This window comes from Gopherus evgoodei, chromosome 1 (genome assembly GCF_007399415.2).
Source record: "Gopherus evgoodei ecotype Sinaloan lineage chromosome 1, rGopEvg1_v1.p, whole genome shotgun sequence".
NCBI lineage: Eukaryota > Metazoa > Chordata > Testudines > Testudinidae > Gopherus > Gopherus evgoodei.
Genome location: NC_044322.1, coordinates 342673762 through 342701302, shown reverse-complemented (window position 1 = coordinate 342701302; position 27541 = coordinate 342673762). Strand labels below are relative to the sequence as shown.

At 41.1% G+C, this 27541-nt stretch overlaps 2 protein-coding genes across 5 annotated transcripts in view; one reads left to right on the top strand and one right to left on the bottom strand.

The window, feature by feature from the left end:
• Positions 1 to 4167, top strand: part of PMPCB (peptidase, mitochondrial processing beta subunit) — an 11933-nt gene extending 7766 nt beyond the window's left edge. For all 3 annotated transcript variants that reach the window (XM_030554822.1, XM_030554903.1, XM_030554985.1), the window contains 5 exons: positions 197 to 357; positions 2763 to 2848; positions 2922 to 3010; positions 3669 to 3744; positions 3830 to 4167. In XM_030554822.1, the coding sequence (XP_030410682.1) occupies positions 197 to 357; positions 2763 to 2848; positions 2922 to 3010; positions 3669 to 3744; positions 3830 to 3894 (477 nt within the window). In that variant the 3' untranslated portion in view covers positions 3895 to 4167. The remainder of the gene's footprint in view (positions 1 to 196; positions 358 to 2762; positions 2849 to 2921; positions 3011 to 3668; positions 3745 to 3829) is intronic.
• Positions 4161 to 27541, bottom strand: DNAJC2 (DnaJ heat shock protein family (Hsp40) member C2). 2 transcript variants are annotated; one of them, XM_030554606.1, is made up of 17 exons: positions 27364 to 27540; positions 25476 to 25666; positions 24142 to 24217; positions 21589 to 21687; positions 19002 to 19143; positions 17198 to 17278; positions 15831 to 15896; positions 11694 to 11785; positions 11469 to 11590; positions 9834 to 9983; positions 9266 to 9354; positions 9110 to 9179; positions 8157 to 8341; positions 7632 to 7732; positions 6604 to 6711; positions 5625 to 5779; positions 4161 to 4288 (listed from the first exon to the last, which is right to left on the bottom strand). In XM_030554606.1, the coding sequence occupies exons 1-17, from the start codon at positions 27419 to 27421 to the stop codon at positions 4214 to 4216; spliced, it is 1860 nt and encodes a 619-aa protein (XP_030410466.1). In that variant the 5' UTR covers positions 27422 to 27540; the 3' UTR covers positions 4161 to 4213. The 2 variants fall into 2 exon arrangements, with proteins under 2 accessions (XP_030410466.1, XP_030410549.1); XM_030554689.1 differs by lacking the exons at positions 4161 to 4288; positions 5625 to 5779 and having other exon boundaries at positions 6609 to 6711; positions 7615 to 7732; positions 27364 to 27541.

Below are 27541 nucleotides of genomic sequence, written 5' to 3'. Positions count from 1 at the left end.
AGATTATGTGCAGGAGAGGAAGCTGCCTGTTCTATACAAAAGCATCTGGTGCATACTCATAGCAGTATTGTTGGCTGTGGAGGAAGCTGCCAATCTGTCTCACTTGAAATAGCAATGGGTGAGCTTAGTGGTGGGAAAGAATGTTTAAAAAACCGCAAACCCTGAAATGCTAAAACTTGTCTTTTTGTTTAAACAGAATTTATCCAGCAAGCTTGCCCAGATCACTTGCCATGGCAACCTGTGTCATAGCTTCCAATCTTTCAACACCTGTTACACTGATACTGGACTGTGGGGGCTCTACATGGTTTGTGAACCATCCACTGTACAGGATATGATGCACTTCGTTCAGAGAGAGTGGTAAGAAAACGCATGTTTCTCCAAGTAGCTTGTTTTGGGTTGAGGACTGGCTATTTAAAAATAGCAGCTTCATCAAAAAAGTGTTCTGTGTTTTGTGTTTATCACAGTCCAAATTTGTTGGGAAAGAACAAGTAGACTAAATTCAGAAGCTTGTGATGTTTGTTCCCCAAAAGCCAGTTTCTCCCACTCTTGCTTCACCCTGACAGTACCTTACACTGGAAGTAGCTCCTGTGAAAGCAGTGGGTTTACTTGAAGAGCAGAGTACTACTTGGAAGAGCAAGAGTGGTGAAATCTGGCCCAAAACGTCAGTAATACACCTCTAACCTGATATAACCCGAATTCAGATATAACACAGTAAAGCAGCGCTCCGGGGTGGGGGGCAGGAGTGCGCACTCCAGTGGATCAAAGCAAATTCGATATAACGCAGTTTCACCTATAATGTGGTAAGATTTTTTGGTTCCCGAGGACAGCGTTATATTGGGGTAGAGGTGTAGCTATTTGATTTACAAATTAAAAGTTCTGGCAGGAGGAGGGATTGGAAGGGTTATGTAATCTTCTTCTTTGGAGTAAGATGCAAGCTAAGTAAGGTCTGTTACTTCTTACCTAACTTTATATACCCTCCAATCAACTGCAAACAGACTCCGTGGCATTTAGTTTACATTTTCAGAGAGAGGCACATTCAATTACCGTATATACTCATTCATTAGCCTGTTCGTTTATAAGCCGATCCCCTGAGATGAATAAGTAAAAATAGCAAAAACTGTATAACCCTTTCATAAGCCAACCCTATATGTCAGGGGTTGGAAAACTTTGGCTCCCGGCCCGTCAGGGTAAGCCACTGGTGGGTCGGGATGTTTTGTTTACCTGGAGCATCTGCAGGCTTGGAGCCCTCAGCCCCCGCCACTTCCTGCAGCCCCCATTAGCCTGGAGCAGTGAACTGTGGCCAGTGGGAGCTGCAGTCAGCTGAACCTGTGGACGCGGCAGGTAAACAAACCAGCCCAGCCCTCCAGGGTGCTTACCCTGGCGAACCACGTGCCAAAGGTTGCCGATCCCTGCCATAGAGTTTAAAATCATCAAGTTTTGGTGTAGACCTGTTTATAAGCCGATCCCCGCTCTTTGATGCGTCACTTTTTTACCAAAAATATTCAGCTTAAGAATGAGAATACCTTTTACTGGACTCAGTTCTGTTGATGAAATTATAATAATTACATTGTAACTAAATGAAATTGTAGGTGTGCCATTGTGCAAAGATTTCTCTGAAAATTAGGCCAGGGAATGGTGTAATTTAGGGCCTATTTTGAGTCATCTTGACACCAGAGTACCCACCTTCTGAACTGGCTGAGTACAGCTGGACTTCATGAGCCATTGATAAAATTCAAGTCAGATGGGAACATTTCTAGGACATTTTGCAAGGGGATTTTTGTCCTTTCATAGGATGGGCTCCCATCTCCCCTCCCGATCCACCCCAACCTAATTACATGTCGATGGCAACAACAGCAGCTGATTAAATGGAACAGTAGTATTGGGATCATAATGTAGGTTTTTATTTGCTTAATGGAATTGAGCATTGAGGGAGGGGGGAGCTAGCCCCATTTGACCAGCCAGCATTGTGCAGTCCAGAGTTTGGAAACCTCTGTTTTAATACATCTCCCTGCACTTACAGTGAGTTGTTCCCTAGAACAGTGGCTCTCAACCTTTCCAGACTGCTGGACCACTTTTAGGAGTCTGATTTGTCTTGTGTACCCATAAGTTTCACCTCACTTAAAACTACTTGCTTACAAAATCAGACATAAAAACACAAAAGTCTCTCAGCACACTACCACTGAATAATGGTGTACTTTCTCATTTTTTATGGTGTAATAAAATAAATCAATTGGAATATAAACATTGTACTTACATTTCAATGTACAGTGTAGAGAGCAGTATAAACAAATCATTGTCTGTATGAAATTTTAGTCGGTACTGACTTTGCTAGTGCTTTTTATGTAGCCTTTTGTAAAACTAGGCAAATATCTAGGTTAGCTGATGTACCCCTGGTTGAGAACCAGTGCCCTAGTGGAGTACTTCTTGTTTATTTCTAAACATCTCAGTGATATGGTGCTCTCAATCTTTAAGTAGCTCATTCCATTAGAAAGCTTCCTCAGATTCAACCTACATTTACCCTTTAATCCTACTACTCATATGGAAGAAGCTTGATACAGGGATAAATCTCTAATCCTCCACTTACATATGCTGAGAATACCACTAACCCTGCTCTCTAGAAATGACATTCTAGTATTGGTGTACTAATATGCCTGGTGTCTTAGCATTGTGCATAGGCAATATGGCACCCTACCTCAAGTAACTAATGCCATTCTTGCTTGAATTAGTAAAATTTCCTACGAGTGTTTCAAACTGTCTTTCAGGATACGACTCTGCACAAGTGTTACTGAAAGTGAAGTATCTCGAGCCATGAACCTTCTAAAAACAAATATGCTGTTACAGCTTGATGGTAAGGTTAAAATTGGGATTTTTATTCTTTTTACTCATATGTTGATAACTAGAGTATTTTTTGCCTTCATTAGGGTCCACCCCCATCTGCGAGGATATTGGGAGACAGATGTTGTGTTACAATCGTAGAATTCCAATTCCTGAACTTGAAGCAAGAATTGAAGTAAGTAATGCAGGTGTTTATTTTTAAATGAAGACTGTTAATGTAGCAGCTAGCAACTTAGTTGTATAGAGCAGGGGTGGCCAAACCGTGGCTCATGAGCCACATGTGGCTCTTTTACAATTGACGTGTGGCTTGGGGAGCTTCCCCCATTCTCTGCCTATCAGACTGGGGGAGGAGGGAAAGCTCAGGGCTCTGCTCTGCAGCTGTGTGGTGGGGCTTAAACCCTGAGACCCCCCACCCCCCTTTCCACAGAGCTGAAGTCCCAGCAGGTGGTCCCGGCTCTCAAACTTTTGAAGATAATCGTTTGCAGTTCCGAGGGTCAGTAGTTTGGCCACCCTAGTATAGAGGATGAAAGGTTGTCTGAAACGTTGCTAGCCCTCTAGAACAATAGTTCTCAACCTATTTACCGAGGTGGGCCATATCCATACAGTATATATACACTATCTCTGTATGGCCCTGAGTATGTCACATAGGTCACAGCTGTGTGCTGATTGGGCTGCAAGCAGCTCATGAGTTGAGAACTGCTGCTCTAGAAAGACATGGCAGCTAACTTACTAGTTGATTAGCTGTAGAACCATTTTATTATAATAATTCAACTTTGGGCTCTAACAGACTTTGTCCAAGACAGCATTAACTTACTTTTCTTAACACTTTTCAGGCTATTGATGCCCAGACCATAAGAGAGATTTGCACAAAGTACATTTATGATAAGTGCCCTGCCATCGCTGCTGTGGGTAAGCTTATTCTCCCTCACTGTTTCCTCACCATGCCAAGCTGCAGTTTAAATAGATGTCTTGACTAACTTTTTTTCATTTCCAGGTCCAATTGAACAGCTTCCAGATTACAACAGAATCCATAGTGGCATGTACTGGCTACGTGATTAGGAACACATGGTAAATGTTTTAATGAGGATACCAGATTTCTAAAGCAGTTGTCACAAGGCATGAAGACAGACATTTGATTTCCACCCTCCCCCCTCCAACCAACTTCAGTACCTAAAGCCCTCCCATGGGAAACAGTGTCCAAAAATTACATAACCATCACTTAGGGGGAAGTCACCTTGACAGTTATTCCTTACCCTCTTGTACTTGGGGAAACTAATTTCAGAACGTTAACATTATGTGTAATTTGTCTAAAGAATAAAAACATGTACAGTATTTGCATTTTTATTATAAAACAGCACACAACGATTGTCATTGAGTCTCATTTCTTTGCTTTAGCAGCATTCAACACTTGTTCTTGGGCAGCTTTCTTTGCTTTAACCATTTCAACAAGTTCCTGCAGAATAAAAGAAAAACAAAAATGTGTATTTAATCAAACTGTCAGATAACGACTTAACTCTGCCAACCAAAATAGGACTTTGGATAGCCAGGAGCCTTTCTTTGGAAAATACAAGTATTCATTTGAGTGGATAATTCTGAGAAAGCAGAGGGTGAATATCCAAAGCCAAGATGTGACGTGACTAGTCACAGTTATGCTCGCTTTCCTACAACAATATAGCTTGGATGGTTAACTTCCTCCTTTCATTACTCTGTCATGCTTGTTAACCTTAATTTGTGAGACAAGACAATAACTTTTTTTATTTGGACCAACTTCTGTTAGTGGAACGGATGAGTGTCACAGAGCTCTTCAGAGGAAGGTAACTGGAGTGTCTGTGGCCAGTGGTGCACTAAAAAGTTAAGTCAACCCAGCTACATTGCTCAGGGGAGTGAAAAATCCACATCCCCAAGTGATGTAGTTAAGTCACCCATACCCCCCCATGTAGACAGTGCTAAGTCAGTGAGCCAGTTCTTCTGTTTACTTAACTACTGCCTCTTGGAGAGGTGGCTTAATTGCAGTGACAGAAGAACCCCATCCCTTGCTGTAGTGTTAAGTGTAGACATAGCTTAAGCTGAATACAAGATGCAGGAGACCACTTAAAATGAAGGCCGGTTAAGGGTTAGCAGTCAATAAGATGTTACAAATTGGTGTGTCAATAGCTCATTATAACAATTTGTAACATACCATTATAGCTCACTTAATTTTAAGCAGTCTCCTTCAGCATATATGAACCTCTTGTTTCACAGTAACAACGAAGAGGCTCGTGGCACCTTAAAAGTCTCAGATTTATTTGGGCATAAACTTTCTTAGGTAAAAAACCCCCTTCTTCAGATGCATGGAGTGAACATTACAGATGGAGGCATTATATGTGAAGAGAATGCCTGCATCTATAATGTTCACTCCATGCATCTGAAGAAGGGGTTTTTTTACCCACAAAAGCTTGTGCCCAAATAAATCTTTTAGTCTGTATGCACAAAAACAAAGAGGAGGCTGGTGGCACCTTAAAGACTAACATGGCTACCCCTCGATACTTGTTTCACAATCTATTCCAAATTGTATTTAGCATAGACAGACTGGTTACTTTCCCAAGACCTGAATGAAAGCTCTGTGAAGCTCAAAAACTTCTCCCTCCCACACCGGAAGCTGGTCCAATGAAAGATTATTACCTCACCTCTCTTATATCCTGGGACCAACTGTAAGTTTCACAACTTGTTTTTCTTGAAGAATCAGCAGTTGTGGAGACTGCAGCAGGCTAACCACATAATCAGGATGAAGGCAAAACAGTATTTCCTACCTTATAGCGCTTCATACAGTCTTTTTTTGACCGGCCTGGGACAGCAGCTGCTATTTTTTCCCATCTTTCAGGAGTATTTACTGGATAGGTCTTCAAAGCCTGTTCTAAAAGTTTTTGCTCTTCTGTAGTCCAAGGGGCTGAATCTGTGACTAGTCCTGTTTTATAAAAAACCATTGATAAATGAGAATAGTGATTGAAATTTAGATGTTTAGCCAGAAGTCCCCTAATTATATAAAACTTTGCCTCTGCCATGGGATGAGCTAGTGAGAATGCTGCTAAGAAATTGATATTCCTAGGAAACTTATGCTTTCTAATCCACTTAAGAAGCCTATAGCTGCTTCCCTTTGCATTTCAGTAAGGAAGTGATCATCCACTCCTACGGTATGGTGATCGATCTATTAGGAATCTATCGTGTCTAGTATAGACACGATAAAATCAATCCCCAATTGCTCTGCCATCGACTCCGGAACTCCACTGCAGCGAGAGGTGGCAGCGGAGTCGACGCATAGCTGAATTTGCATATCTTAGGTTGACTTCCCACACTAGTGTAGATCTAGCCCTAGGAAAGCCCCTTAGGTATGGAAGTGTCCAAAGCAGATTTTGGGGTTCTATGCAAAGCCAAGCTCATCTCGGGAGAGGGCCCATACCGTCTCTGTCCCTATAGGTGGATCTCCTGAACCCCACAGTTCCTGACAGCGTGGCTCTAGTGGCCCAGGTTGCTTCTGGGGAAATGAGAAGGATCTTTAGGAGAGACAAGAGAGTCCCCCCACAAAACTGCATTAAATCTGACAGCTGCCACAAATGGATAAGTGTCCTGGGTCAATATATTCTTTGGCCATATTCTGCACTCACTGAAGTATGGTTCTTATTGCACCTGCAGACATCCAAAGAGGAATCTGGGCCACTATCTTTTATCAAGCATAACTATAGGCATAGAATTGTTTGTGAAGGGCTGAAAATAGTTCTCTTACAGCCTTACCTTCAAATCGCTCTGAAGGTGCAGCACTCTCTGTCTGAGGTACCACTCCATGCTCTTTTTTAAACTTATCAAAAGCTTTCTTGTTTATGTCATCCTTTTGATGAGGGTCTGAGGACAATACAGATTCATTTAGTTCACAAGACCAGAGACCACAATGGGACGTTTAAAAAGCCATACATAATGCCTAACACGTCATCTAGCAGATTAGCCTAAAGCTAGCATTCAGATAATTTGAAGATGAATGTAATGTTTCATTTCAAAGGTCAGCAGTAAGGGTTGTTAGATGAAAACTAGGTGAGAGATTAATCCAAAAGTGACATATCCAACAGCTTCAATCTTATTCTAATGTTTACACTGTACCATAAAAGCTGTTTTCCAGGGCACCTGGAGTCTGATCCTGCAGCCCTAATCACATGCTTAGTCCCACTGTAGCCAATTGGGATTGTTCCCAGGAGTGATGACTACAGGATGAAGCTCTAAATCTGTTAAGTGTTAGTGTGGATACTAGCTCTATCAGCAGGTACTCAGGATAATGTCCGTCGTTTTAAGTCTCTTTCTTGTCTCAGCAAGTAGCTTGGTACAAAGTTACTGAGAAACTCCTTTAAATAATGCACTGTCTCTGGTGGAATACTGAGCAGGAAGAAAGGAATGTCTTGGTGTTCGAGTTTTTATTTTCAGTAACAATTAAGACTGAACCATCACGATGCTATCCGTGTTAAACTGAACTGCATCTCAACGACACAGCATGGTGGTTTAGCCGTTGCACAAGGCCTGTTTCTATTTCATGGTAAAATCTCTTCATCACAGCAGCACTGATCTAAAAATTCATCTTGACAAAGGTCATTTCCACTCAGAATGAGCTAAGGCAAGTGGTTTTGCTAATAATGGCAGCTGCTTTCACTCAATGAAGATAGAAACGGTTTCCATGAATGGACAATGAATGTTTTGTTTTGCATTTAAAGAAAAATAACTTATTACATAAATAATATAGAAGCATGCAGACCATCTTACAAAGATAATAAAGATACCAAGTTTCTGGAGGCTCTTTGCTTTATTGATGACATCTTTTGCTGTTCGTTTTATTCCAGTAGTAGAATGTAAGTTCATATAATTGGCAATAACTTCCCACCTACACCAAGAATGGAAAACAAACAGTGCAAAATAGCATACGGTAGAATAGCAGTGAGAGAGATGTTTAATTTCTTAGCTAATTATAGTGAGGTCCATGCTTGCAATAGCATATCTATAATTCTTAGCACTCTCAGTTCTTTGGAAACTAAATATGCTACTTTACGTCCACAGTAAATGGAGTTCAGAACTTTTCTATTAAATTGCATTGAGGTTGGGTTGGCCTCTTACTAAGATTTCTGCCCTGCACTGCACTGAGATAAAATGAAGGGATTCTCTAAAGTGTGCATGGAGGGACATTGTAGGGGCTCTACAGCAAAATACTGTTTCAGATGCTCTGAAATCTCACGAGGAATGCCACCAGTTGGAAAATGGGTTTGTTTGTTTTTTAAATTGTCTTTTACATTTAAAACATGAAAAAGTACCTTGAGTTAGTCCCAGCCGGGAAGAGATTCACAGCTTTAATCAATAACTGTAAGTCATCTTCTGACCAGTTTTTACTTCCACCTCCGCCACCGGTTGTTGATCTCTCTGAACTCTTCGTTGCTTGGCGCAAACGAGCCTCTGCTTCTTCTCTTTCTCGCTTGATCTGTTCATTTATTTCTTCTATCTAGGTGAACAAAAATGTGCATCAATTAATTTTAACATTTTCTTCCACAAATCCAAAATGAAAGTCCCTTCTACATTTTCAGCTACTGGAATTGCTTCAAGCCTTCAACTTTCCCCGGTTTTCTTATTCTTATACATCACACTTGTGGAAAGAGAGTCTACCTCTTCCACCATTATTTCCCCAACAGATGACTTAGATATAGCTATGTGTAAACATGCTCATGGGCACGCCAAAAAAACTGATGCATATATGAGTGCAAACTCATGAAATTAAACTAGACACTTTTCCAATATTTGAGCAACAATATTGTAGGGGAAGTCTAGACTGACTGCTGACTCTTGGTCTTTGGCACAGAGGCTAGGTTTTGTTTGCATAATGATGATAAGCAAAGACTGGGCCATTTTTCCCAGAGTAATTCACTATTGCTGAGGAATATGAACTTCCTTATCTAAAATTTTATGGGATATTATTACACCAGTTACTGACTGTGATGATTAGGTACTAATCTAAAATGCATAAACTCTTACTCTGCTGGCACCAGTGCATTAGACTAACCCTGACCTATGCTATTTATTGTGGAAGTAGCGGCAAAGTCTCGTTTCTTTGTGTTATGAAACAGGTCTTGGTGGCCATTCTTACCATGTAAAGAACCCAGTCTCAGATGCATATCTTAAGTTAATATCCAACTTGTTTAGATGTCAGAGAGTCAGGAAAGCTTAGTTAATCTAAATATTTTCATTACATTGATTTGACACCATGTATAATTACCTGTTTTTCTACAGCAGCCTTTCCTCCTTCCCTTGTCGTGGATGTAAGTGCTTCATTCAAGCATTGCAGACTAAAAATAAATTGTTAAGTTATATTGGAGATCTAGTAGAAAGATGGATATCAAAAAACAGAGTAAAGAGGGTCAGGAAAACGTACCTTGCTAGTTCAAGACGATCACAAAGCTTTTCCACCTCTTCCATCATTTTAACACACTCTGCCTCATTATCAGAAAAGTAATTCCAGTTCTGAAAGCAGAAATACATGTTTTCCATTCAAGATATAGGACAATGAAATTCAAAGTGTGTCTCAAAAAACACCCATTCCTCCAGTATTACTATAACTTGGACTGAATAGCCTTAAAATAAATTGGATGTTTTTCATGTAACTGAAATTGGACTATGGCTGTGTTTTTTTATATTTTGGTTTTTAGTTGATAGTCTTCATAAAGCTACACTGATTTGCCTTTACAGACCAAAGCATCTCTTCATGTTGTGATTCTGTATTAAATAACTCTATAATGACGTTTACTTGTAAACAACAATACAAGTGTTTCTGACACATGGAGAAAAAACACTTTTACCTATGGACACAATTTCCACCGTCCACCTTCATTTATAAGGATAAACATACATGAGTGATTTGGCACAAAAGGAAAAGTTCTGGTCTAACCAGGTTCGACAAATTGATGAATATGGTTTATATTCAGCTATGACGACATCTATACCTTGCACGTTGTTCTCAATTTTTGCCTTTCCTTCTTAATTGCTTTTTTCTGTATATCTTTTTCTTTTTTTGCCAGCAGTGCTTGTTGTCGAACTTCTTCCTCTTCCTTCTCCTTAGCCAACCGTGCTGCTTCTAATTCTGCTTGTCTTTGCTGCAATCAAAGGGAAAAAAATATAGTAGGTCTTCTCGAGTAAGATGCACGAGATGTGCTACTTTAACAAGGTGAATAAAACTATCAATACTTAAACGCTTGGAAGATTGACCCTTTAAGAAATAAACAAAAGGTGAATGCGCAAGCACATACGCGCATGTTACATGGCATTAATTAACAAATACCTCACTAGCACTGACGATACCCAGTTTCTAAGGGCTGATCTACACTACATAGTTAAGCTGACATAAGGCAGCTTATGTTGACCTAATTATGTCAGTGTCTACACTACAACCTTCCACCACATAAGACCTATGTTGGTGTAGTTAGGGCGATGCATTGTCTGTGTAGACACTGTGTCCCTTACATCCACTGTTGGCAGTCTTGTTGATTTCATGACAGGCACTGTGAAATTGACAAGAAAGCTGGGCAGCTAGAACCCAGCTGCTCCCTGCTCCTCTGGAGAGACGGGCAGCTTAAGAAGCCCTGGTGGCTCCCCACTCACTGGGAGCCAGGGCTTCTGGGTGAGCAGTGAAAATGACAAGGCTGCCTGCCTCCGGGGGGCGGGGGGGGAAAGAAGGGGAGGAGAGCCAAGGCAGCTGGACCCTGCTCCCTGGGGGCAATAAGGCTTGGGTGCCTTCTCCAACTCCTAGTGGGGAATGGGGAGCAGAGGAGTGGGGAGCCCATTGGGAGCCTGTGGGGCAACTGGGCTCCCGGCAGGGAGCTGCCAGCGGAGCTGAGAAACCGGACTCTGAGCTCCCCACACGGGTTGGGTGGAGGCGTTCCTGGTGGGGATCTGCACCACTGACCCAAGGAGGGTAGTGTGGACATGAACACTGCAGATTTAGATTTTAGAAGAAATCTTATTCCTGCTCCAGGACCAGTCCTTCGAAAAATCTAATGGTTCTGTAAGCATTTGTGCTGCTCTTCTGAAATGCTATTGCTGGCGGACTGCAAAATATGATTTTTAAAATCATATCGTTTGGATTAGCATCTTTTGCTTCCCAACCTCTTCAATCACACTAAGATTTTAGTAGCAGCTATCTCAGATTGCTAGAATTAGCAAGTGCATGCTGCTGCTCATCTTCAGAGGGCTTTACAGATAATAACCAATCAGTCCATAGAGCACTCCTATAAAGTAAAAAATCATTTCAATTTACAGATGGGGCAACTAAGCCACAAACGTTAACGGGACTTGCTTGAGGCAGTAAAAAAAGTCTGTACTGAACAGGGATTTGATTTTAGAACTTCCTGGCTGCCAGGGCTGGGTTCTGCCCACATCTCACCCTCGATCTTAAAAGGGTCACTGGTCCCTGAATATAGCAATGCCTTTTTGGCACTGGAACAAGACTGAAAATAGCAAGTCTCAGGCCTCGGTGTAATTTTCAGTGTGTGGCCTCTCTCAGATCTGGAAGCTGAAGCAGGTGATCAGGTACATTTAAGTCTCTGAGTTTCTCAGCCCATATAAACAATTTACAAACTTACTCTTTCTTTTGCTTCCTGTTCTTTTCGTTTTGCTTCGACCTTTGCTTTCTTTTCTGCTTCTTTCTTTGCCTTTTCTTCTTCCTTGAATTTCTTTATTCTAGGATCACAGCTGTATGCATTGTCTAGCAGGGGAAACAAAGCACTGTGTCCATGAAAGGGGACAGTAAACATTTTCACTGCTAGTTACCAAACACCTCTTCTTAAAAAGGCAGATTTTATACTTACCAACTAATGTCCTTATCCTGTTCATCTCTTCTTTTTTCCTCAGTGCTCTGGCTGCTCTGTTCTGTTTTTCTATCCACCTCCTCTCATCTCGACTACAAATTGGAAGGCATGGTGTTAGTTCAGCTCTGCCAATCACCAGCACTGTTAATGGTCTGTCAGGAATTCCATTATAAGAACCAATTTGCAGATGCGTCAAATTTCAACTGTAGTAAAAGCAGACTTACGAGCATAAACTGTTGGCCCACAAAGGTCAAGTGCAAACCCTGAACCCTTGCCCAACAGCTCAACCACATTACATAGTCTTACAGAAAAGACAGTTCAGTAATCATAGGCTCATGGAAGTGAAGGACTGGAAAGGACCTCAATAGGTCACTCAGTCTAGACCCCTGCATTCAAGGCAGGACTAACTAGTCCATTCCTGACAGGTGTTTGTCTAATCTGTTCTTAAAAAAACCTCCAGTGATGGAGATTCTACAGCCTCCCTAGGCAATTTATTCCAGTGCTTAACCACTCTGACAGTTAGGAATTTTTTCCTAATGTCAAAGCTAAACCTCTCTTGCTGCAATTTAAGTCCATTGCTTCTTTTCCTATCACCAGAGATTAAGGAGAACCATTTTTTATCTCCTTGTAATGGCCTTTTATGTACTTGAAAACTATTATGTTCCCTCTCAGTCTTCTCTTCTCCAGGCTAAACAAAAACAGTTTTTTCATTCTCCTCACAGGTCATGTTTTCTAGACCTTTAGTCATTTTTCTTTTTTTGGCGCTCTTCTGGAAATTCTCCAATTTGTCCATCTCTTTCCTGAAATGTGGTACCTAGAACTAGATACACCTTATCAGATGGAGAACTTCTCAAGTATTGCTTACAACACTCCTGCTAATATGTCCCAGAATGATGTTTGTTTGTTTTTTTAAACAATGTCACACTGTTGAGTCATATTTAACTTGTGTATCCACTATACCTTCGGATCCCTTTCCACAGTATTCCTTCCTAGGCAGTCATTTTCCATTTTGTATATGTGCAATTCATCATTCCTTCCTAAACTTTGCATTTGTCCTTTATTGAATTTCATCCTATTTACTTCAGACCATTTCTCCAGTTTGTCCAGATCATTTTGAATTTTAATCCTATCCTCCACAGCACTTGCAACCCCTCCCAGCTTGGTATCGTCTGCAAACTATATATATGTACTCTCTATGCCATTTTATCTAAGTCTTTTATGAAGCTACTGAACAGAACCAGGATCAGGACCGATCCCTACGGGACCCCACTCGATATGCTTTCAACTTGACTGTGAACCACTGATAACTACTCTATGGGAACGGTTTTCCAACCAGTTATATCCCTACATTATAGTTAGGGCTCTGTATCTGTAATAGAGGCTGCGGAAGTAACAGATTCCGTGTCTTTCTGCAACCTCTGTGACATCTGCAGCGGCCCATGAGGCTGATCCCAGGGTCAGCTGCTCAGGCGGCCAGAAGGACAGTTGCACCAGTGTTGCTGGAGCATCTCCATAGCCAGCCGCTCAGGCAGCCCCGCAGCCAGCTGCACCGGACGCTGCTGGAGCTGCCCTGGGGCCAGCTGCACTGACCACCACTTGGCTGGCCTGGGGGACTGCCTGGGCAGTGGTCCCAGGGGCAGCAGAAGCAGCCACAGCTTGGCAGCCCCTGGCAGCCGGTGCCGCTGGCCCTGGTGCCTCTCTCTAGAGCTGTGGCCCCCCGAGGACACTCCCAAGCAGTGGGTCTTCCCAGGGTCCCTTCAGCAGTGCCACCTCTCCCCTGGGCCTCCCAGAGCAGCGGCCCCCCCAGCTAAGATTGAGTCAGGGGTATTTATAGTACAAGTCATGGACAGGTCACCAGCCATGAATTTTTGTTTATTGCCCGTGACCTGTCCACAACTTTTATTAAAAATACCCATGACTAAATACTTAATTATAGTAGCTCCATCTAGGCTATATTTCCTTAATTTGTTAATGAGAAGGTAACGTGAGGCAATATCAAAAACTAAAGTCAAGATATACCACATCTACTGTTTCCCCCCACCCACAAGGCTTGTTACCCTGTTAAAGAAAGCTATTACGTTAGTTTGACATGATTTGCTCTTGACAATCCATGCTGACTGTTACTTATCACTAAGGCTATGTTTCAGTCATGGGTATTTTTAGTAAAAGTCATGGACAGGTCATGGGCAGTAAACAAAAATTCACAGACCGTGACCTGTCCATGACTTGCACTATACTCCTGGCTAAATCTTGGGAGTGCTACAGACACTCATGGGGGGACCACGGCACAGGGGGTGCCACAAGTGCTGGGTGTGTGTGCACGCGTGGTCTGGGGGGCGCCGCAGGTGCCTAGGTGGGAGCAGCCTGAGACCCCCGCTGGTGTTGGAGGGCAGGGGGAAGTTGGCAGGGCTGGCAGGCTCCCTACCCGGCTTCTCGGAAGCGGTGACATGTCCCTCCCTAAGCTCCTAGCATGGCACACTACCAGCTCCACATTTCCCATTGGCCGGGAACCGCGGTCAATGGGAGTTGTGGGGGCAGTGCCTGTAGGTGTAGCCAGGGCTGAGGGACAGATATGTTGCCACTTCCGGGGAGCCCCCACAGGTAAGCAACACCCAGAGCCCTCACCTTCTGTTGATACTCACACCTTCCTGTCAACTGTTGTGAATGGGCCATATCCACCATGATTGAATTGGCCTTGTTAGCACTGACCCCCAACTCGGCAAGGCAACTCCCATCTTTTCATGTGCTGTATATTTATACCTGCCTACTGTATTTTCTACTCCATACATCTGATGAAGTGGGCTATAGCCCACAGAAGCTTATGCCAAAATAAATTTGTTAGTCTCTAAGGTGCAACAAGGACTTCTCGTTTTTTATTTTATTTTTTTGGCTGATACAGACTGACACGGCTACCCCTCTGAAACCTGAAACCTATTTCAGTCTCTGACAAGCTTACAAGTTTGGTTGATAAAGGTGACTGTGTAAATGAAAGAGAGACAAGGTGGGTAAGGTAATATACTTAGACTTTTGTAAGGCAACGCACTTAACACAGTACAGTGATCTGACTAAAAAATTTGCACTATACAATATTAAAGCACACTCTAAATGGATTAAGAACCGACTAACTCAGTGATCTCAAAAATTAGTAATCAATGAAGCATCATCATCGAATGGGGGTGCTTCTAGTGGGATTCCACAGGGATTAGTCCTAGGCCAGATACTATTCAACATTTTCATCAATGATCAGGAAGCAAATATAAAATCGGTGCTGATAAAATTTATGAATGACACAAAGATTGGTGGAATGGTTATTAAGGATTAGGGCAGGGCAGTCATATAGAATGATGCAAGTGCCTTCACATCAAGACTGGATGCCTTTCTGGAAGATATGCTTTAGCCAAACACAAATTAGTGGGGTCAATACAAGAGTAAGTTGGTAAAATGTAATGGCCTGTGATATATAGGAGATCAGACTATGATCTGAGAGTCCCTTCTAGCCTTAAATTCTGCGAATCTATGAATTACAACTACTGGAAGGTTAAAGTAGGTAGAATGTAATTAACAACTGGCACTTGGTCAGGACAATTCAGTAATATCACTACTCCTGAGTGTCATGGGATCTTTAGTGGCATCAAGATGCCAGCAACTTGCTGTCTAAATACAAACAGTATCACTTCCATCCTCAGAGCAGAGTATCAAATCAGTGCTGATTCAGAGAGGAGAGAGTTACCTACTGAATCGCCAGTACCATCCTGGCCCAATTTTGCTTTTGAGCTGTGTTGAGATCATAGCCTGAAGTTACACAAATGTACAAGAAATAAACACTTGGCACCTGTATAGTCTTGCCAACAGAGGATCTCAAAGCTCTTCATAAACACACCTGTGACGTATGCAAGAATTATTCCCATTTTACCAATGAGGAAATAGAGGCACAGAGTGTGACTTGTCCAAGATCACACAGCAAGTTAGTGGCAGAGCCTGGAATAAAACTCAGAACTCCTCACTTCTAGTCCCACACTCTAATAACTAGACCATCCTTCTTCCCTCCTTTCCCCTGATTTACAGCCTAACTACAAGGTGAAAAGTCTTGCTGTAATAATCAGTTAGCTCCTTATCAAAGACGTTTTACTTACATACCATTCTGCTTTTTCTTTTTCTTCTTCATCTAAATAAGAAAACTCTCTCCAAGAATCGAAATTATACCTATAGTGAATGCAAAATTAAAACAATGCAGGTGAGACAAACAATTTCTGATAAAGCCATTTTAAAAATGTCTGCATTTTTAATGTTAGGTTTTAGTATGCAGTTAGACCATTAGCTCAGACCAACATTGTTGGAGTCAGTCAACTTGCCAAATTCAAGAAAAGCTATTTGTAAATATTATAGAACTAGATGCTGTCAGTCCATTTGCGAATCATTGTTTTTAAATTCATTTAAATGTATTTTACCTCTGTTTATTTAGATGCCAGAGACCCTCTGAGTTAACTAGCATCTGTGGTTTTCTTAAGTCTTTTTCCATTTATAGAAACTGCCTATCCACCCAGTCTTACGTCAATGTTTTAGCCTCTTTCTTTTATGAAGAAAACACCAGTTGTAGCATTACTAACAACAACTACTCTGTCCCTCTACTGCGTCTTTCAATCAAAGATCTCAAAGCACTTGGTAAGCAAACAATTATCATTATCCTCGTTTTACAGAGGGGGAGTTCAAGGTCACACAGGGAATCTTGGCAAAGCCAGAAATAGAAGCCACATCTCCTTACACTGAGCTCTGTGCTTTAGCAACAAGACATCTCTTCCCCTGCTGAATTGTCATACACAAACTGACAAAGAGTAAAGATGAAAGTAAACTAGAAATGAAGTAGTAGATTTATTTCACTTAGAACAGAGGACAAAAGAAGAAATCATTGGATGTTCACATCAGGGGAACAGGCTAGGGGAAAGACAGAGTTGACTGTGTATAAATTGACTGGTATTGCAATTTGTTACCTTTTTTTTTTTTTTTTTTTAAAGTGCCAGTCAACTTTAGCTCAAACTAGGTTACAATGTGTATGTTGCAAATTGCTGTTAATTAATCCCTTCTACAAATCTGACTCAGCTTTACTTCTTGAAATTGTTATTACAGAGCCAGTGTGTGTAAGCAGAGTAGCTCTCCCTACAAGAGCACAGGGTGGAGTTGCCAGTAGTAATTCACAGACTGGATTTTCTAGGGGTGGGAAGGTAGCCTTGTCACTACATTCATTCAAACCCTGGCTAGTCTGGTCAGATTGCTAACAAGGGTGCCAACTGTGTAGTGGTTTTATGTGGAAGACATTAACTATGAACTAGAGTGAAACCAATTTGTTTCATTATAAGGCATCAAAGTGCCACTGGGACACTTCAGACCACTACCAGCCCAGAGGAGACTTCAACCAAGGATGTACAGCTCTGCAAACCTCTTAACATCCAGTATAGCACATTTTTAAAGTGATAGTATCTTATCTATTAACTGAAGCATTAACTTACCAGAATGAATAAAATGCATCCACATCTTCAAATGAAGAGTTCATGTCCCCCAGTTTAGGAACATTTTTCTTATTTGACCATCTGTAACAATGAATTGAACCTTGTTTAAAATGAAGGTTGTAAAGGGCATAAGACTGAGTCTTATAAAATAAAATTGAATTAAACTCAGTCTAGGTTCCTATTTGCTAGTTACCTGTTACATGGGTTTTTTTGGACTACACAAAGACAGTGTCAATGCAACAGCAACCTTGCAGAGAGAAGCAACTGATTAACAAGCTAACGAAGGAAATCAGCAGCTATGCTTAAATTCTGAGCAAAAGGGAAGCATGTCACTCTTCTGAGAGAATGAGAAGGTGCGACACCAGCTACAACAGTGCCATGTGAATGCCTATTCTCCCTTTCAGGTGACATTGTAATTAAGAGGTGGACAGCATTATCTGCTGTAAACGTAAAAACAGACTTGTTTCTCTTAGCGGTTGGCTGAACAAGAAGTAGGACTGAGTGGACTTGTAGGCTCTGAAGTTTTACATTGTTCTGTTTTTGAATGGAGTAATGTAACAAAAAACCCTACATTTGTAAGTTGCACATTCATAATAAAGAGATTGCACTACAGTACTTGTATGAGGTGAACTGAAAAATATTATTTCATTTATCAATTTTATAGTGCAAATATTTGTAATAAAAAATAAAGTGAGCACTGCATACTTTGTATTCTGTGTTGTAATTAAAATGGATATATTTGAAAATGTAGAAAAACATCAAAAAATATTTAATAAATTTCAATTGGTATCCTGTTGTTTAACAGTGCAACTAATCACAATTAATTTTTTTAATTGCAATTATTTTTTTGAGTTAATCATGAGTTAACTGCAATTAATTGACAGCCCTAATTGCAATCTCATGCAATATATTTGGGGACCACAGTGTATTAAATGTATGTATTATTATGGGCCAGGGATTATATGCAATTTCAGGAGGGAGGCTTACCACAACTCCTCCAGGAACCAAAAACAGTGGGGGATGATTAAGCCAAATAATTCAGGTTGTAAACACTTCAAGAGAGATACAATCCCCCTGGGAAGACTGCAGATACTGGTTCAAATTGCGTTTTTCAGATACCAACAGACAAAGATAGAAAAAGGCTGTGTTTACACTGACTCAGGGCCTTCTTTCTTATCCAAACAGACAATACCTTATACCCAAAAGGGGCCCCAACCTTTGTGGAAGTGTTGCAAAGACTTTGGCCTATGAGGGCTCCATAAGACTGATGGTGACTCTTGCTTTGTTTAGTCTGTATTTAAAATCTGTTCATTGTTTTTTATGTATTTTCTCTGTAATGCTTTTACCATAACAATAAATGTGCTTAGTTAGAAAGAGCTCTATGGTATCTTGTAACTGCTGGCAATACACTGTTCATAGCACTCAGAAAGAGGAGAAAAGAAAAGTACAGGTGCTGGCTTTTAAGCAGACTGCTTTGCTGGGGATATCAGTATAAGGCAGGGAGCTGTTCAAAAACCCTGGTCAAGAGGGAGAGAGAGAGGGGCGTCTCCCTCCCAAGAGGTGATGGCTGGGAGATGGAAACCTTAAGTTGGTGCTCTTAAGGAAACCACGGAGGAAGAATACAGGAGCCGTTATCCTGAGACATAATTAAACTAAACTCTTGCTAAATCATTATGTTTCCTAGCCACACTTAAAATCTTGGAGAAAGAACCCACTAGTTACAATCATAATGCCATATGGAACTGCAAATGGCTGATTCCCTTGCAGTGGCGATGGAAGCCAGAATGACTGTGACATAGCTCACCTGGCATTCCTTTCAAAAACTGGTGAAAAAACTTCAAAGAAATTTTCCTTTGCTTCGCTTTTAGACGGTACAGAGTTATCAAAAGTAGGATCTATGCTGTTAAATGCTCGTCTCTTCACAGGATCAGACAAAATTTCATAAGCTGGAGAAAAAAGTTAAAGGCCATAAAACACCAGGTTGGAAATGAATGTAAATACAGCAGCTTCTTGGAGGAAATGTTACAGATAAATTTCTAAACACTTAAAAATAAAAATCCACCATATTTCAGACCTCTGTGTGTCTAACATTTTTGTTGTTGTGACTGCAAGAAATTTGCTATCAACTCCTGAAAATGGTCAGTAACAAAAGCACTGAAGAGGAGGAAAAAGCTTATAAAAAACAGCCAACAAATGTAACCCTTAAAGTACAGCTATAAATGGCAAACCAAATTATGTTAAACTAAGTGTGTGATTGCAAATTCAGTCCAGTGCACTGGGAGTTCAGGTGAAACTCCTTTAGGCCTCGATTCTGTAATCACATCTATGTAGACAGGTCCTTGTACCTGTGTGATGTCCCATGCGCTTCCCTAGGAATTGTCTGTGCAAGTCTGATTACAGGACTGGGGCAATAACAAGAGCTATCAACTGGAGTACTTATGTCTTCTGCTGCAAGTGTCACTGGAACTTCAAAATGGAGCATTAAGCAGCATTCTAACATGGCCATTACTACCTAGGGGGTCATTCACTTTGCAGGTTATGTAGACAGGGGCTTGGCGCATCCCTCTATTCCACCCCATAGCCACCCTACATGCCACCTCTCATCCCTCTCCATTTCAGGGATTTCCTGCAACTGCCCCACCCCTTCCTTATGCCTGGGGCCATGTGTTCCCCTCCCCCTATACCACTAACCCTCATTCCCTACCCCCATGTCTGAGTCTCTGTGTACCCCCCATTTCCCACATCCCTGCATTGTATTCCCTCCTCTCAGAGTCTGTGTGCCTCCCCTTCCTCTGTCCACTCATCTCCCTTCCCCATCTCCCAGCTTCTACACCCATCAGCCCGGCTCCCCTGCTCCATGTCCCTGCTTTCTTCATCACCTCTACCTTCACTCCTATTCCCTTTGTGTCCCTGCTTTGTCACCTCATCACCACTACTCACCTCCAGTCCCTGCTTCCTCCTTCATTCCCCCCTTCCGCACAGGTCCCCGCTTCTCCCACAGCCACTGCCCCATCACTGTGGCCCCTGCTCCCCCTACACCCTTAGGTTCTGCTTCCACTCTACAAACCCTTCCTTTTATGCTTTGTTATTTCTACTAGACTGCAAGATACGGACAATCTCCCCACACAGCAGCACCAGGCCGTCTGGGACTCTAGTTTCCCCCTGAATCTGGCTTTTCCGGTATTCCAGTTTGCACCAAAATCAGTAGGGTCATAGAGCTGGGCGGGAAACAATGTTCCTATCCCACAAAAAAATTTGAGATGTCAGAAATTTCCCCCCTATCTCAAACTGGGATAAAAAGTCAAAACTTCAATAAATTTTCATAATCAATCAATCAATCAAAAAAAAAAGATGTGAGGTCAATCAAAACATTTTGTTAGGTAATTTTGAAAGTTTCATTTTAATTTTGACATTTAACAAAAGTCTGTACTGTAATTAACTTAAATTTCAAAATGAAAGTTATTTTGAATCAGAAAAACAAGGCTTTTTGTTTTCAAAATGGGATGTTCATGACATTTCAGAACTTTTTTCAAAATTTTCAAGTACAGAAATTTGTCGGGACTGATTCTTTCCCATGCAAGGTTTTAATTTCAGTGAATTGGCATTTTTTGACTAAAAACATTTTGTTGAAAAATTCCTGACCAGCTCAACAAAGTTATGCCCATTAATGCCTAGAACATTCCTGGAAGTTTGGAATTGATCAGATGCTGTATTCCAAAGTTATCTCTCATGTTATAGACAGATAAATGCTATTGAGTTAAGCACAAGACCTTGCTTTGCTTGGCCAACTATGGGTAATAGATAACAGTGTCTGCTGACTTGAGCTACGGTATCAGCTTCTTTAGCTCAATTGGCAGAGCAACTGCACAAGAAGACAGGTCCTAGTACCGCTAGTGACTTCTCCCCCTTCAAATTAGTCTATTACCTGGCACAGTAGCATGCCAGTTTATTTTAGGAGAAACATGGCTACATTTATTGGTTCACGTTGGTATATATCGCTATATATGCATCCGATGAAGTGGGTATTCACTCATGAAAGCTCATGCTCCAATACATCTGTTAGTCTATAAGGTGCCACAGGCCTCTTTGCTGCTTATAAAGAATCTACTTTAACTGCCCTCTCCTATCACTTGGCATGAAATGGGAAACCGATGCTCTGCAGGTCAGCTGTGAAATAAGAGGAGCTATTCTAGAATTGTTTCCAACAGAAGAAAAGCTATTTTAATTTCAGTCTACTTCTTGAAACAACTTGATAAAATGGTAAACTAATTTTCTTCTGGTTTTACAGCTATCGATCAAACTATGCAAAGAGTAAGAACTACAACTGAAGCACTGTAAAAATACTTATCAGATTAAACTAGCACTGTTACATTTTCCTCTAAATCTCTTACCTTTAGTTATACAGGTAAAATAGTCATTGTCACCTTCACCTATCTGCTCTCCTGCAGCTTTTCGCTTGTCTGGATGATGTTTCAAAACCATGGCTTTATCTAGCAACAAATAAGTTGAGTTTAGATACGTCACACCACCTACGTTTCACTTTGTAATTTGAAAAATAAACAAAACAGCACCATAATCATGATCTGCATTTCTTTATTCAGATTTTTTTTTAGTATCAGGAAGGAAACCGAAATGAGTAAACAGACCCTCCTGAATATAATAATATCACTGAAAATTAGAATCCAGTGTTAGTTAAAAAATGTTTCCACCCTATGCCAGGAAACAAAATAATCATAATTACAGACTCTCTTTACCTCTCTTTCCAATCTACTGGAACCAGCACCACTTTCTCTGGGACTTCTAAGATTCCAACCCCCTGGCATCTTCCAAATGACTGCAGCCTTAAACCTGCAATGAGCTCTGCTGGGGCACAGGGGTCTGCCTAGAGTAACTTGCAGGACTGGGATCTTACTGATTACAGAGGAAAAACTATAAAATAAACTTTGTACAAAGTGCTGTCAAATGCAAAAATTCAACAAACTGTTAAAATAAATACAAAAATTCTTTAATTTAAAATATTAGGAGTTACTTGTAACTAGAGTAGGTAAAAATACTTTAGACAGAATGTGATTTTTAAATCAGTGGTGTCCCTTTATAGGAGTTTCATTGCAGATTCAGTTTTTAAGGAAAGTAACTAAGGCCGCGATCCTGAAAAGACATAGGTATATGTTTAATTTTATTCACAGTGCATGAAGTTGAGCGTGTGCACCAGTCTTTTCAGGATCAAGGCCTACACCGAGAGAGCACTAAATTCTAAGTTGTAACTTTCACATATGAAATCTTTACTGAAGCTGAAAACCACAGGACTGTAGTGGAGACTTCCAGGAGGAAACCATATTTAGTTATTTTAACCCCTCTGCTGCAAGTTTCTAGCTGCAGCCTCCCTTCAGTGGTAGAACTCAGCAGCATTCAAAGTTGTACCGGAACCAGCCCAGGAAATGCATTTTACCCCATTTATCAGATATATGAAGCAGTACTGGAGTAATTACATAAATCTACAGCTTGTGAAAGGAACCAGATTAAAGCCTCTAATTCACAGAACAGGAACAGTGAATGAATCAAGAGTGAAAGCTCTCTTATTTTCACTCCAACATGCTCTAACTCTGTATTGATAGGACTACCTCTGAGGAGAGGGTATTGCAGGCTCCTTGGACTATTTAGTCCTTGGCCTTTCTGTCAAAACAGTTAATAAATATGGTAATTAGCATTAATTGGGATGGTGGTTCATGTAAAGTGAACATGACCATTGGGAACATAAACATTTATACTCCGGAGTAAACTGTCTTAACGCACACGAGACAATGGGTTAACCCTTTGGAGACAATGAGTTTATTCATATGCATAAGTGTTTGCAGGATCAACCCCTAAATCCATCAATTTATTTCACAAAGGTCATTAACTAGTTATCTTAACAGTTTTAAATACTGTTCAGCTAAATATTTTACTATTTCTCCTACAAAGTTCTCTCTTTACTGTATTACTTTAAAGCACTAATTACAATTTTAGAATATGACAGATACTGCTTTTTAAATTTCTAAATGTATAAATGCCATAAAACATCCCAGAACATGGAACTGTACAGATTAATCACAGTTCATGCCTTATGGTAAACTTGTGTCATGTCACTAAGCAGTGTAACTGCATGAGCTTCCTTGTCTTATTGCTTAATTAACTGTAATATTAAGAAGATTGTAACATTAGCTTAGCATATGAGAACTTCAAGGTTGTTAACTACCTGCTCGACCCTGAGACCCAGATCTCAGGAACCAAATACTGTTTCTGCTGACAACACAGTAAACATCCCTTTTATGTTCAAATCAGAGAAAAGCAAACTTCTCAATAATCTAAGTTATCACAACATCAAATAATATGTAACAAAACCTTTGATTACGTGCTAATTCAGTAGTTACAGCCTTATTCCTATGTGACAATAATTTAAAAGGCTGGAATAACAAGAGCAGTAACTAGATTTTTCTGATAACATTCAATAATTCAACAGTTAACCAATGTTACAATGTAGGTACTCATAAATAGGCTTCAAAGGTAATAACCCTCTTCAGCTGAAGGAACCAGATCTTGTTTCTTTAAGTGCTATTCTCTCAGCTAGGCTGACTGCAAACTCAAGAAGACAAAGAGTGGGTTGGATTATATTGTCACGGTTGTCTCTGAAAAGCAAGGCTAGATCAGAAAGCTCAGTCTGAAGATTTCTGTCTGAGGTGTTTGGAATTCACTAAACTTTCAGACCTGCAGGTTTTAGATGTCTGAGATGAATGAAAAAGTTGGTAAGTGAAACAAATCCAGCTTTATAGTGAGCACTCTTTAAGTGAAATGAATATACTCTTGGTCCATAAAGTGTACATATGTGTATTTACAATATGGAATTGTACACACAAGATAAAAAATACTCTGTTCTAACACCACTAATAAGAAATGCAATTACTTACGGGCTGCTTTGATTTGTTTCTGAGCGGCCCTGTATCTTATGTGTCCCAGTCCAAGAACTGCATAATGATCTTGATTCTGATAAAGAAATATAAACATTAATAACCATAGCTACCTGTAATCTAGTAGAATTCTCTTATGGACTTTAAAAACAAGACCACATATGAAGACCAATTGAAAGGTTTCTTTACATAGCTTCTTTTGTGAGGAGCAAAGAGAGGCAGCAATCTCCTCTCTGTCGGTAAAGATTAGAAAAAGGCAATTTGAACAATTCTCCCAGACTACAACAATGTCGAACTACAAATTGAGTAGTTACAAAATAAGCCACCGTTATAAAAATGCATCCAGTTTAACACAAATTCATATAGCTATAGGATTTTACAAAATACAGATGAGTGCGTACCTCAGTTTGTCAAGAAATGTTATGTTGAAAAGGTGCCTGGATTCCCCAGAAGAAGAAAAACAACATTTTCTTACAGAGCGTCACTTGATTTTAGTGGGTTTAGGACTGGATCTCAGGCCAATCAGTTCACTAATTGCACCCCCAGTTAAGCAAGAAATGGAGCGTCAAGGCTAAGATCTCCTTCTGATGCGCATTTATTAGGGTATGTCTACATTAGAAATTTTACAGCAGCATAGTTGCGCCATGGTAGTGTAGACAGAAGTTCTGTCGCTGTAGTATACCCACCTTTCTGATAAGTGGTTGCTAGGTTAATGGAAGTCTTCCGTTGACCTAGGAATGTCTACACTGGGGCTTAGGTCAGTTTATTTACATTGCACAGGGCGTGAAAGTTTTTATAGCCTTGAGCCATATAGATAAGCCAACTTAATTTGTACTGTGGACCAGCTCACAGTCTACTTAACAGTAGGAAAGTTACTGACACTTCGTAAAACTATCTTCACTTAGGTTATGTTTACACTTAAACTGTTGGATTTGCATTGCTGTAGTATTTTAATGTAGTCATTACCTACACCAACAAGAGAGGTTCTCCTGTCAGCGCAGGTAATCCACCTCCCTCAGAGGCCAGAGCTAGGTCAATGGAAGAATTCTTCTGTCAACCCAGCACTGTCTAAACCAGTGGTTAGGTCAACATAGCTACATCTCTTAGTGGTTTGGATTGTTCACACCCCTGGGAGATATACCTATGCTGATGTAGGTTCCCAGTATAGACCAGTCCTTAGTCACCCGACTACCTGTGGAATACAAAAAGAAAGCTATAGGGCTAAAGAACTTGGAAAATCCAGATGAGAAAAGGAAAAGGAACAAGTATTTAGATATATTTGCTGTGATCCTTCTAGCAAAAGAACTAACTCAATGTTCACGTTAGTTGTATACCTTCCAGTCCTTTGGATCAAGTGTTTTTAACATAGGAAATTCCTCAAGCTGCAATTCTTCATCTCCTGACTCTTCGGAGAGCTCTTTCTCATCCTCCAGTTCTTGGAAAGAGGCAGAAACATTTATGCTTCTCCTCTTAATAAATGCTTCAAACCATCTTCCCACAGGTTCAACTTGACAAAGCACAGAAGCTGTAAACAAAAGTATAAGAGAAACTTGGCTTCATTTTCTGGTTTAGAATTTTCTTTCCATCCTGAACCCAGAAGTATTTTACCAAATGTCTTATCAGATATCACAACCAGGAGACATTTTAATTCACATGTAATAAAACTTGTATCAAAGGTTGTACCAACTTGCAAAATAGTCCACTACTTTGTTTATGCCAAGTGTGTTACTGTATTTTCAAATGCTGAAATCTCATCAAATTAGGACATGCCAAGTTAAATCTTATTTTTAAATAAGATTATTTCCTTTGTCATGAACATGGGGGGGAAAGGGGAGGTTGCTAGCAGTAAAATACTGAAGTTAATCTTAACTCTTATCATTTATGATGTTAACTCTTTACACATCACTCCCTTGTGACAATGAAATCAGATTGGTTAATTTCACTCACTGGCATAATAATGCAATCTTTGCATTAAAACCAGTAAAGAGTAATGTTCAAATACAACAAAACCAAATAAAATAGGGTACTTCATGAGCTAAATGCTTTTCTATTTATATAACATAGATTTGCAAAACCTGGATTTTAAGCCTCAACTATATAACAGTGACTTTTAAATCCTCTTCTTTCTTTTAGATAATAAATTGCTCAGAATTAAACAGAAAAAGGATCTGATCCAGAAAACACTTAAGCATGTGCTTAATTTTGGATTTCAATGAGATTATTTGCAGGAGTAAAGTTAAACATGTGTAACTGCTTGCATGATCATGTCCTAAAGTCAGCAAGCAAACAAAAGCATTCCTCACCCCATAAAAGTTCCTACACTGTTGACCCTATGCAATAGTTATGAGAAATGGAAGGGTTGCTTACGGAGCAGCATGCCCAAATTAAACTACCAGTTTAAATACTTGCTTTTGTCTATCTTGAAATACTGTATTAGTCATTCTACGTACAGTACTTCACTACTTATTCATTAACTCCCTAAAAATACCAATGGTTTGGCACTGACAGCACATATTTAAGTTTAGCAGCATCTGGCTTCTTGTTAAAGGAGTGGCCTGGGCAATCATTGCTTAAAATCTAGCACAGTCAAACAGGACTTTGCCAAAAAAGGAAACTTTATTTGGAGAAACCTATGCAACAATACTTGCTGCAAGTTTGTTACAGTTATAGGAACCTTATAAATCATCCTTGCCCCTTAAGGATCCTGCAATCCTTTACATGAAGTGAAAGGCAATAAAGTTAAGCACATGCCGAAGTGTCTTCAGGATGGTGGCCGTAGATGGTAGCATATTGCAGGCTGTAGGAGGGGGCATGTGTCTGGCTGGCACCAGGGGCATTTGAGTGCTGGATTGTGCTTGGCGCTGTACAGGGACACAGTCCTGTCCCAAGAATTTCCACACTTCGCGGAGGTCCGGGTGACCTGGCTCGGACAAGCGGAGCTCTGGGCTCTCTGGGTACAACTGCTGGGCGCGGAGCGCGACCCAAACAGCTGCACGGTCACGCCCAGAGTCCCTCGGTGAGTTAGCGCGGACCCGGGGGGCGTGAGCAAGGAGCTGCCAGGAAAAGCCGGGGCGGCGCTGCACGGCCACGCCCCGGCCCGAGCCCCCTGCAGCGGGACCCGGCGCTCCGGAGGGGGCCGGGAACGCAGAAGATGACGCGCGGCGGGGGCGGAGCCGCGTGGCCCTGGGTGCCCGTGGGGAGCGGGGCAGGGAAGGCACCTACCCGCTGACAGGGCTCTGGTGACTGCGGTGACCTGCCCTTCCTCTGCCCCCCTCAGCATCGTGGCGGCCGGGGGCTGCTCCCCGCTGCGCCCGAGCCGGAGGCTCGGAACTCGCTCCCTCCCTCTTGCCAGTTGCCAGGAGCCGGCGCATGGAGAGATACCCGGCAACCACTTCCGGGT